Raw genomic sequence first — 12,466 nt, 5'->3', positions numbered from 1 at the left:
TCTCTTGTTACTATACAGGATTTCCTTGGGCTTTTACTTTGGTCCCCATCAACATGTTGACCTTACTTACTAATTAAGCTGCTCATTTTCCCCTGCCTGTGATTGAAACATTTGATGATATTTGCCTAAAGCAACATATCTTGACAATTGATGTTGCTCTCTAACGCATGTATTCTGGATGTTTTTGCCACATTTAATGATGATTCATATTAATCAGCAGTTGGAAAAAGGAACAGGCTGTTTTGACTGACATGTATTTAGTCTGGAGGGAAATGGGCTTAAACGCACCCTCAAATTCTGTGACTGGAATCATCATGCATATTCTTCATTTCTACTTTCAATCAGCTTGGTACAGGCTTAGCATAAGACAGAGAATACAGACTCCTAGGAAAGAAGCATAGACTTGCACAAGGGGTGGAAGACTAGAAGTTGTAACTGAAGTCTTTCAGACAGTATTAGCCTCTTATAATCCTGTTTGGCTTTCTAATATTTATTCAAAATTGATCACATGTATATGCGTGCTTTCCATTTTTCAAAGTCTTACATCACTTTTGAGGTACTATAGAAATTGTTCTAAAAGAGGCCCTGCATCATGACATCATCACTGCTATGCCGACTGCTAGGCCTCTGGAACCTTCAGCTTGTAAGGATTAACATTTCTTCTCATAAACTAGTGATGGGTTTAGGAGGGAAAAGCTCCAGTTAATATCCTGCATTCTTATACTAAGATATTGGCCTTTTTTTCAGGGGATAATGAATAATATTAGAAATCATTTTTAATTTGGTTTAAGAATAAAGAAGCAATTATTCCCTCTTGAGAACGAGGGACATGATTTGTGTTGGAGTTAGTGCATATGGCAGAACCATACTTGTTTGCAGTGATAATTTGGTTACATGCATTTAAGGCTCTGAACTGTTTAAAATAAAACTTGGACACTTAATTTTCTAATTAAACATGTAATATTTTTCCCCTCGCAAGAATGCTAAGGCTGTGTTTGTGTATATATGTGTGTAAACTATTGTTTCTTTTCTTTCTGCTCTCCTTGCGCAGCTCGAATTGGGAAAATGAAACGGAGGAAGCAAGACGAAGGACAGGTATGTCCCCTCTGCAGCCAGCCTCTCTCAGGATCCGAGGAGGAGAGGAGTGGGCATGTCGAACAATGCCTTGCAAAGGTAGAAGCACTGAAAGATCTTTGCTTCTTCTCACTTCTCTCTCCCTGCCTTCTGCTATGCCTGCTTTCTGGACAGAAACCAAGTTAGCAGGTTGAAGGACACAGGCTTGAATGCCTATTTCGTACTTCCTTTCTATCTTAAAGACTTTAATCTCTCTCAGTCATGGCAATAGGATCTTTCTAACCTTTCAAATGAGAATGGGGAGTAGGTTCTCAACTCTTGCTAGGTTTGGTTGTTGTGAGTTTTCCAGACTGTATGGCCATGTTCCAGAAGCATTATCTCCTGATGTTTCGTCCACATCTGTGGCAAGCATCTTCAGAGGTTGTGAGGTATATTGGAAACTTGCTAGGTTGTGATTTAACAGTACTGAAGCAAAACTCAGTTGAGGCCTGGATTGAAGAGGAATTGGCCAGGAAAGTTAAGTCCAGCTATTCTTAGTTCAAGATAAAACATGTTGACATATACCATATTTACTCAAGCCCGATGCTCACGTCTTCTTCTTTTTCTTTTTGGCTAAATTACTGTATTTACTCAAGTATAATGCACCATCAAATGTAATCCGCACCAGAATTTTGAAGGTGTACATTACAAAAAATGGAATTGCCCTCGAATATAATGTGCCCAACAATACATGTTCTAACAATGTGCTTCTAGTCTTTGTATCGGGGAATAATTTGGGAGAATATATCAATAAAGCTTATTCTAGTCCTGTTGGATCTTATAGCAACTTTTGATATTGGTAACCAGGGACTGAAATGCACTGCTGGTGTGACTGTAGTTACTTTAGCTATTTTGCCTGTATAATTGAACATACATAGCAGTAGAGTGACAGGCTATTCATGTCTTGCCATTAGGAAGAAAAAAAAATTAAATCCTTTTTTGCGAAACCTAGCATTGGTGATCCTGAAAAATGGTGTCTGTTCCCCTTCTTGTAGTAGCTTGACTTTTTCACGTTCTTAAACTTGTAGTTCTTTGTTAAAGTAGAAGAGTGATGAAAAATTAGTGCCTTGCCTACCACTTTAAGCTTTAACTAGACAGTGGGATGTTGAAAATGGGCCAAGAAATCCTAAATTCATTTACTTGTCTTGATTATAAAGTCAGTAATAATGCAAAATGATGTGAAGCCCCAGTTTCAAATTAGCACTTTAAATGCAGCAATTAATGGGGAGGGGGATGATTGTCCCTGCAAGGTCCTCCACCATCCACTTGATCTTTGCAGTTTTCACTAACATAAATACTACCTGTTAGCATCCTTCTTATATGCAAGAACATGCGATGATGCTTGATGTTTCATTTTCTTTGGCTACCCAGAGGGAAGGTTCATGCATGATGGAAGATGACTCTGTTGACATTGAAAATGAGAATGGTAATCGCTTTGAAGAATATGAATGGTGTGGACAGAAGAGGATACGTGCTACTACCCTCTTAGAAGGAGGTTTCAGAGGTAAGAGGGCCAATGTGGAGTATTGCTGAGATGGGCTGTAGACGGAAAATTACCCAGTCCGGTTGTTATCACTTTTTGGTGCTTAAGAACAAAAAATTGTTAATCTTCAGTAGCAATCATGTCCTCCAACCTGTAGTTTAGACTAATGGCTGCTTCCCACACTACATTTTGTACACACCAGGACACTCTTACAGGTCATTCCTATGATGCACACATACTCATAATGATGTACATACATATCCATTCATGATGGCTAATGAGCAGCTTGGCACAGATGGCAAACTCTCAAGGGAAAAACAGATATAAATCTATCTAAAGAATTGTTCTTCATAACAGTATTTCTGTGTGGTATACATCCATGAACAAAAATGTTTATTGCTTGTCTCCTGCCAATGGATTTTCTACTAGAAGTTATGTGCACAGAATAATCACATCCTACAAAACAGGGGTAGCATAGTTCTTCTTGTAGATTTCCCTTTGTAGCTCTTCACTATTAGATTGCTTAGAGAATTTTCTTCGGTGCTTTGGTTATTTCAGGTTAGTCGAGGTGTTATTGTAATGTTGTTTGGCAGACTAGTTGCTTACCTATCACTGTAGGTGGGAATTAACATTTTTGCCAATTCCAAAATGTATTTTCCTGTGAAATCAAATAAAACTTGTAGAAATTACGAACAAACTGCTGCTTTAGTTAACACTAGGAGAATGCTTCCCAAAGTTGAAGAGAGCAGGAGACACCACAGGCCAATCAGTTTCAACAAGTTGATTTTTTTTAAAAATAGAAATGGAGAATGAAATTGTAAAAAGGCCCAGTCTGGAGTGACGAAAGCTGGTTTATCAGCAGCTGGTGATGTATGGAAGTTGACAGCTAAGTCACTTTAACACCTGCATAAAATATTAAAGGGCCGGTTATACATTTATCACTCCATCTTTTTTAAGGCTGATAAATGAGAATTCAGCAACCTGCCATACACCTCCAGCACTGCCGCCCTGAGGGCTCCCAGACAAACACATCTTATTTTTCCTCCTCCTGTTCCTTCCCTTGTGACAGGAAAAATGGCTGCAAAGAAGATAATGAGTTATGGCAAAATGTGACCTTTGTGAGTTTTATTGGTGAATGTAATTTTAGCTGTGCATCTGGCTCCTTTCTTACAGTCAGCCCTTTTCTCTTTTGGTCTGTGTCAGGATTGACTAAACTGAGTAGTGTGGCCTTATGATCCCTTGGAAACAGCATTCCTCGAACAGTGCCCCATCAAAGTAAAAGCAATTATCCTGTTATGCATAACAATTAATACTTCCCCCAGATTTTAATTTGTAATTTCCCAGAATAAATCCAATTTGAAGGAGAAGCTTAAAAGTTGACTTAGATTTTTAAATGAGGATCCTCCTTTCCTGTTTTCCCTGTACTTTTCTCTGTGGATACTTTTGTGATAAAAGCAAAATGAGTAGTGATCAAGAGCTGGATAGTGCCATAACAGATACTTCATTAGTTCAGCTGTAAGGGGAAAGTGTGCTTATTCGATACCAGTAAATCCTTATTTTCTGAAACGCATGCCTACTAGCAGGCAACACCAAAGCAATTTTGGCATTTTTCAGTTACAGTCTTTAGGGCCTTTGTCTGCTTCTGAGATATCAATGTTATTTATTTGTTTATTCAAAGTTCTAATTTGATGGGGGTTTTGGGGGCATTTTGTTCCTCTTTTGTGCAGTACCTTGTAAATTCTTGTAAATCTTTACCAGGAACCTTTGTAAGTTTAAAGAGATTCTTGTCTTAGAAGCTCTAGTTAATGGTTCTCCTTAACACAATTGGTTGCTTGGGAGAGGCCTTGCTTTTCATATTTCTTTGGAATTTTTGAATGGCTGGGATCTGACTTCATTGTTTTCTGCTTGTAGGTGTGAGAAGAAAAGTATAATTACAGTATTCATAGTCAGCCAAGCATGTCTTTACTTTAATGCACAGCTCTCACCTGATGTTGGTTATGTTGTTGCGTTGTAGGTTCCCTAAGGTAAAAAATACACATCTCTAGAATGTAGGTGTAGCATCTTTAACTTAGTGGACAAGAATGTCATGCAATTGATCTTTTTAAGTTAAGGAAGCTAAGTTGTGCCTGCCTTATTGCTCAAGCGGACAGACACTAACAAGAAGAGACATTTTCTATGCAATTTTGCATCCTTTCTTGAAATATTTTGTAGTACTCCATGTCTGCAATTTGATAGGGATTTTTTATAGTATTGATTGGACTCTGATATATTATTTTGCGAGACTGTTGCAAGTTTTATTCTTGAAATTAGTAATTTTTAATCATGTTTTTCTTTATCTGTGACTTCTTCTTTTTTTAACATGTCTGCATCATGATTTTGTTTGTGTATGCCAATAAAGGCTGTTGTTGTAGTGTTGATCGGTTGCCTAAGAATACATTTGAATAGGTGTAAAAAAAACCCTTAATTTCTTGAAAATATGCCTCTCATATATTCCTTGCAGTATTTTGCGGATCTGAATATTTACTGTCTAGTTTTTGCCCCATGATTTTTCTAAACTGTAGAGTAGTGGTTGAATAGATCTATTTTATACTCTGTCAGCAGCTGCTCACTTTACAGTGACAATTTGCTTGGTTTGGCAGCTGGAAATCCTCCACTACTTTAAAACAAAGCATGCATCTCACTTTACAAGAGAATCATACTTCAAGAAGCATAGTTTTTCTTTAAAAGAAAGTGCATACTCCTTATGTACCTTGTTTAGAATGAAAGAGAACACAGTAGAGAGAGATAAATAAGATGTATGTCTGCATGTCTTCAAGTCACCTGCCTATCTGTGACAACCCCATGAATTTTATAGGATTTTCTTAGGCAGTGAATACTCAGAAGTGGGTTTCCATTGCCTTTCTCTGGGGGCAGAGGTGGATTGCCATTGCCATCTGAGGACCCCAGGTTGAGAACCACTGCTATAGCACCTCATATTCCTTGGTGCCCCCTATCAAAGTACTAACCACACCTATCCCTGTATAGATTTCTATGATTGGATGGTATGTGGAATCTTTAGGGTATTTACAGCTACGATTTATAGACTGTGGTCTAAATCCATGTGTTAGTCTCAGCTAAACTGGCCCAATTAAATTAGTGGGATTTTATGTGTTGACTGAGTGATCTGCTCTAATTGTGACTAATAGTTAATTTTAGGCTTACACAAACATCATCTCAAATGAACAAAATTAAGTTCAACAGGGACAAATGCAAGATACTCCACGAAATGCAAAGATACAGAATGGGGGCCACCTGGCTTGACAGCCGTACGTGTGAAAAGGATCTTGGAGTCCTCGTGGACAACAAATTAAACATGAGCCAACAATGTGATGCAGCGGCTAAAAAAGTCAATGGGATTTTGGCCCGTATAAATAGGAGTCTAGTGTCTAGATCGAGGAAAGTCATGCTACCCCTTTATTCTGCCTTGGTTAGACCACACCTGGAATACTGGGGTCCAATTCTGGGCACCACAATTTAAGGGAGATGTTGACAAGTTGGAATGTGTCCAGAGGAGGGTGACTAAAATGATCAAGGGCCTGGAGAACAAGCCCTATGAGGAGTGGCTTAAAGAACTGGGCATGTTTAGCCTACAGAAGAGAAGGCTGAGAGGAGACATGATAGCCATGTATGAATATGTGAGGGGAAATCATAGGGAGGAGGGAGCAAGCATGCTTTCCTGCTGCCCTGGATACTAGAACGTGGAACAACAGCTTTAAACTACAGGAAAGGAGATTCCACCTGAACATTAGTAAGAACTTCCTCACTGTGAGAGCTGTTCAGCAATGGAACTCTCTGCCTCGGAGTGTGGTGGAGGCTCCTTCTTTGGAGGCTTTTAAGCAGAGGCTGGATGGCCATCTGTTGGGGGTGCTTTGAATGCGATTTTCCTTCTTGGCAGGGGGTTGGACTGGATGGCCCATGAGGTCTCTTCCAACTCTATGATTCTATGAGAGTCAAGGCCTAATATGGCTTGCACAATAAAAAGTGAAGTGTGCTGTCTTCCAAACAGAATCCAAGCTAAGACAGGATGAAAAAAGATTGATGTGCTTAACCCAGTGTTTATTGTAGATTCTTGAAAACTTAACTGGCATAAACCATTAATGAGAACTGTTGTGAAATCTTTCAGTTGCCTTGGGTCCTTTAATAGGAGAAAAATAGGATATAAATGAAAAAAATAAATATAAGTGTTATGCTTCAAATATACCATGGTGTAAATAAAGTAAGAGATTCAAATATTTAGCCTGTTGAACTGTGGCTTACCCAGCAGCTCTGAAATGAAACATGAGTTGGAGATAAAACTATAGCAGCAATTGATATCCATGCTGGAAGATGCAAATTTATTCTGCAATATCTTGAAAGTTTGCTGAAAACTCCCAAGAGTGGGAATCGGCATGTTGGGCATCTATATTGGCTAAACATTGTGAAGGATTATTCCCTTTGTGTCTGATGCTCCAAGTTGCATTCAGCTTGCTGCTCTGAGGTCAGAGGTGTTATATATATTTTTCTCATAGACTTTTTTCCTTAAAAAATTCCAGCATTTGTAGCCATTCTTCAGTTCTGAAAAATCATTGCTCATTTTCTCTAGCTGTTTACATTGTAAGGTTATCCCTTTTAAGAATTGCCAAAAGAAGTTCAAAAATGCTTTTTTCCCTTTGAAAGCTTAGCATTTTTTGTGCAAACGTGACTTCAACTTGAAAGAGTGAGCGGGTGGGAGGGAGGGAGGGAGTGTGGGTGAGGAAAAAGTGCTTTATCCGAAAAGAATCATATTGGCTTTGTGCTGATAGAGGCTGCTGTCATCTCTTAAACGGCTTAGCACAGTCAAAAGGCGAGCAGACTTAAAACAGTGTCTTACATGAGGATCGATGGAGGAAACACGGCAGTGGTAACTGTGAGGAAAAAAGGGTGAATGCAACAGAGATAACAATAATGATTGCATGGAGGGGAGCTGGAGGCAGGCTCGTTCTTTGTAGTAACATAGCTTCAAAGGCGCCTGAGCCGGCTGGTCCCCAGGTTTTTGCTGCCTGTGTGTATCTAGGGAGAGAGCCCAACCCCCACTCCTTTTTGTTGGAGCAAATGGGCTAAGTAGATTAAGGCATGATAGGTTATCTCTTTCCTCTGTGTTATATCGCTTTTAGAAGAGTTTTGGTCAATCAGCATCTTGTGTCATTCCTTTAGCTAAAGGAGGAGGTGTTAGTAAAGGTGGGGGAGTTGGGATTGCGAAGGGAGGGAGCCACTGGAAAAGGGGGAGGTGGTATGTCAGTTTATCGATTGCACCTCAGCCAGGAGAGCTGCAGGCACAGCTCCGTGGGCACGAGCGGCAGCACTCCTAATGTGATTGAAAGGCAGTTAAAATGGCGGTGACCTTTTCAGGGGGAATTAGATTGCCTGCCAAGAGTGGTTAGAGGGAGTGATAACGCCAGCTTGAGGAAGCTGTCCAGGCAACTTCAAAGCGAGAGAGACAGGCAAGTGAACGAACGAACGGCAAGTCCCATTGAATCTCTAAGCTGCGTTGTCTCATAGAACCATGATTGCTGTTCTCTCCAGATATGAAAGGGTTGAAGAACGGTGGTCAGGTTACCTCTTTGTCTTTTCTTGCATTATATCTTCTGTCAAGTATAGCAACAGCTGATCAGCTGTATATTCACTTGACACTTCGGAGGATTTCAATCGCCTTGAAAACAGTGAACAGTCATTAAGATGCCAGGCTTTCTAAGAAACTCAAGATGAACTTGATGGGCAATTCTGATTTTGGAAATATTTTCTTTAATAAGAACCACAGCATAAACTCGCAGTGTGGGTCCAGAAGGTACCGATGTCCCTGCTAAAGGAGTAAGCCTACACTGACTACTGTTTTGCCTTTCTTCTGGCACGACTAACAAAGAGCAGGGAATTCAGAGACCTATATAGCTATGTAAGTCTGGAATATCAGTATGTAAGGGGACATTGTAGCACTTTGATAATAACTGAGAGAAATAAGTTTGTATTATAAGCTTTTGTAGACAGAGTCTACTTCAGCAGGTGCATGGAGTGAAGAGCTACAAACTTCTTTTTACAATATCCCCTTGCAAACAGCAGGAGAAGTTCTTAAATACAATAGACTGTTAACCGGCTCCCAAGAGGATTGGTAGATGCTGGATAAATGTAGTTGCTTTTAGAAATAGACCTAACTAATACTATACTCCCATACCATACCATACCATAAATTAATTCATACTATACCATACCTTATACTCTTGATTTGATATTAATATTAAAATACAGTAATTAAAAACAAATAAAGATACACTTAACTTAATGTTACATTTCTGCTGAAATTGATTTAATTTTCATTTTTATTTAAGAGTTCCAGTTACTTGAGTTCCAGTTCTGTATAGCCTCCCAGTTCAGGTCATTTCTATACTCAGAACACTGGAAGCTAACAAACAAGGAGAGTTATTGTCTTTTTGCCTTGCTATCTAGTTTCATCTAACTGGCTTTTGTAGAAAACAGGTTGCTGAACTAAGTCTGATCCTGTAGGTCTGATCCTGTAGGTTCCTTTTCATTTGTTAGCTCAAGGACCAGCTCAGGGTCCTAATTTCCTGTCATTGCATAGTAGTTTGTGTGTATTGATGATATCTGTACATGTTAAGACTGTTTGAAAAAAAATCACACTGATTAAAAATACAAATTGCTGGCATTTCCAGCAGATGGCTTTTGTTTCCCTTTTGGCTTGCAGCCTATTTGTCTGTACAGCTTTTTGCTGCAAGTGCTGATATCACAGTCGTTTTTCTATAAGATAAACTGCAATAGCGATATCACCAACAAGAGCAACTATACTTTTATGTATGTGGAACCTCAATGCCCTATGAATTCTTAGCTAGAAGAGGCAGATCCCTGTCCTTATAGTTGAGGAAACAAAGGTAAAACTTAAAGCATGCTAACATTCAGTAATATGGAGGTCAGTGGAAACGGTAACCTTGTCATGCTAGTATAGAAACACATTGTCTTCCTTGCCTCACTCTACTTTATCTGATTATCTTTAGAAGTATTGTGCTTCTAGAAAAATGTGGATGTCATAATAGTTGTTTTGCTGAGAATCATGAACTATACAGATCAGTTGCATGCCACTTGTGAAATTATTAGCTATATATTCTGGGGTTCATCCCTGGAGCACAAGAAGGAAGGTGCTTTTCTTTATGATAGCTACTAACCTAATACTCTTAAGCCTTTCTATCAACTTCTTTTTGTTGAGGTTGCATTTAAGATCATATCAAAGAGAAGTGGGAGTAATGCAAGAGGCAATCAGGATTTCCATATAACCAGGAAACAAGTCTGTTCAGATTATTGGTACAGACTAATAATAATAATAATAATAATAATAACAACAACAACAACAACAACTTTATTCTTATATCCCGCCTCATCTCCCTGGAGGGACTCAAGCGGCTCACATGGGGACCGAGCCCAAAATACAGCATAAAATACAACAGCAAAATGCATTTAAAACATATAAGCATATAAAACAACATATAAAATATAATAAAAAATATTCAACCAACCAATAGCCAAGGAGCAGTGAGCATATTCAGGATTGGAAGTAAGACAGTAGAATTTATATATGTGCAATATCTTGCAGTGTCTGGAGCTGGGCCAGAATGAAGTGCAATGGCTGGGTATAGGTGGAGGTAAAAAGACAGCATCAATTGTGCCAAATCAGTCAAACGCACATTGCAGTAGCCAGGTTTTGAGTTCTTTCCAGAATGTGGCCAGAGTGAGGGCTAATCTAATTTCACTCGGGAAGGAGTTCCAAGGCTGGGGGGCTACCGGCGAGAAGGGCCTTTCTTTCTCTTTTTTTTTTTAATTAATCGTTATTTTATAATACATAATCATAGTTTCATTTTCCTTTTCCATTCCCTTCTCCACCCCACCCACCCCCCTCCCAGTTGGTTTAAATAAAATAAAAATAGACAAATATAAGGAATTAGAAGTGAAAATAATTACGAAATGTTACAGAACACCAGTTCAGCTGGCACACATGATTCAGGGATTAAATCCCAAATGTTGGCATTGTGGGAGTAGGGAGTCATGGTACTCTTCATCTATGGTGGGAATGTGAAGAGATGAAAAAAAAAATGGAAACAAATTCTAACCCAGGTTGAATTACATACTAAAACCAAATTTGATATAAATATGCAAATTCTGTTAATAGGGATATATGGGGACAGAAGAATTAAGGACTAAGACCAAGACTTAATGATGATAATGTTTAGAGCTGCACATGCAGTAATAGCGTGGGGATGGAAGGATAAAAAGGAATGGACACTTGAAAAATGGTATGAATATATATGGGATCAAATACAGCTGGATATTATGGACATTATAAGAAACAAAAAAAACATGGTCAGACAAACAGAAGAAAATTAAAGAAATATGGACTCCATTTAGCAGATGGCTACAGATTGTTAAACCATATGACGAAAGTTGGAGAAGGCCCTTTCTCTCTTCCCCACCAGCCGTGTTTAAGATGGTGGCGGGAGCAAGAGGAGGGCCTCCCCAGCAGATCTCAGGGATCTCGCAGGTTCATAGTAGGAAATGCGATTTCAAAGATAAGCCAGACCCAAAGTAACTAACATTACCTAAAGTAACTACGTTGATTTTTTTGTAAATCTGAATTGGCTTGATAAAAGGAAGTGACATTGAATGAATTTAAAGAGAGGGTAAAGCTATCTATAAGATAAGAGTGCAATCATTCCGTTACATGGATATAACTTTAGCACATTTTTACTTTCTCTCCTTTTCACCAAAATAAATATTCTTACTCAGAGTAGTCTGTTCCTGTTGTATTGTACCTTTCTCTTAAACTGTTCAATTTTATTTTTCTTAAGTTGTATACTTGACAAACAAGTATTTTATTAATCAAACAGCCTATAAAAACATTTAAGACAGCTAAAATAATATACACTACACTCTAGATGTTAGCTCTTGTGGATGATCTAATAGTGTCTTGTAAAAATGCTGCTATTTACTTAGTGAATCCTCAGGTATGTAGAACTCATTGCCTTATTTTTAGATGAACCTGTTTTGTTTTTAAATGGGTTAACCCGTCACCATGAGCAACAATAGAGGTGTTTTTACAGTAGTCTCAAGACAATTATGTCTCAATTTATTTCATAGAAATATAGGCTTTACTTGAATATAGAAAGAAGAGGGTTTATGTTATAAATTTCTCCACCCTTTTATCATTTTTGGAAAAGCATGTTCAATATAGCATGGATACACACTTGAGACATCCCTGTTTCATTAAAAGTGTGTAGTCTAAGCTAAGGGAATGACTGAAATTTCATTCTTTTAGACAGGATTGGAGCCCCCGGTGGCGCATTGGGTTAAACCGTTGAGCTGCTGAACTTGCTAACAAAAAGTTGGTGGTTCAAATCCAGGGAGTAGGATGAGCTCCCGCTGTTAGCCCAACTTTTTCCAAATCTATTATTCTATGGTTCTATAGACATGATAGCCATGTATGAATATGTGAGGGGAGGTCATAGGGAGGAGGGAGCAAGCTTGTTTTCTGCTGCCCTGTAGACTACTAAGCGGAACAATAGCTTTAAACTACAGGAAAGGAGATTCCACCTGAACATCAGGAAGAACTTCCTCACTGTGAGAGCTGTTCAACAGTGGAACTCTCTCACCCAGATTGTGGTGGAGGCTCCTCCTTTGGAGGCTTTTAAGTAGAGGCTGGATGGCCATCTGTCGGGGGTGCTTTGAATGCAATTTCCTGCTTCTTGGCAGGGGGCTGGACTGGATGGCCCATGAGGTCTCTTCCAACTCTATTATTCTATGATTCTGCCAACCTAGCAG

At 38.9% G+C, this 12,466-nt stretch overlaps 1 protein-coding gene across 13 annotated transcripts in view; it reads left to right on the top strand.

Moving 5' to 3' along the window:
• rnf220 (ring finger protein 220) overlaps positions 1-12,466 on the top strand; it is a 363,311-nt gene that overhangs the window by 280,942 nt on the left and 69,903 nt on the right. For 10 of the 13 annotated variants that reach the window (XR_010005774.1, XM_062979633.1, XM_062979632.1 and 7 more), the window contains 2 exons: positions 1,052-1,173; positions 2,485-2,617. Coding sequence is in view for 12 of the 13 variants with exons in the window: in XM_062979633.1 (XP_062835703.1) it covers positions 1,052-1,173; positions 2,485-2,617 (255 nt within the window). In the remaining variant the exon portion in view is untranslated. The remainder of the gene's footprint in view (positions 1-1,051; positions 1,174-2,484; positions 2,618-12,466) is intronic. The other 3 variants (XM_062979637.1, XM_062979641.1, XM_062979640.1) reach the window with 1 other exon arrangement.

This window comes from Anolis carolinensis, chromosome 4 (genome assembly GCF_035594765.1).
Source record: "Anolis carolinensis isolate JA03-04 chromosome 4, rAnoCar3.1.pri, whole genome shotgun sequence".
Lineage (NCBI taxonomy): Eukaryota > Metazoa > Chordata > Lepidosauria > Squamata > Dactyloidae > Anolis > Anolis carolinensis.
This window is presented reverse-complemented; position numbering and strand designations above follow the sequence as displayed.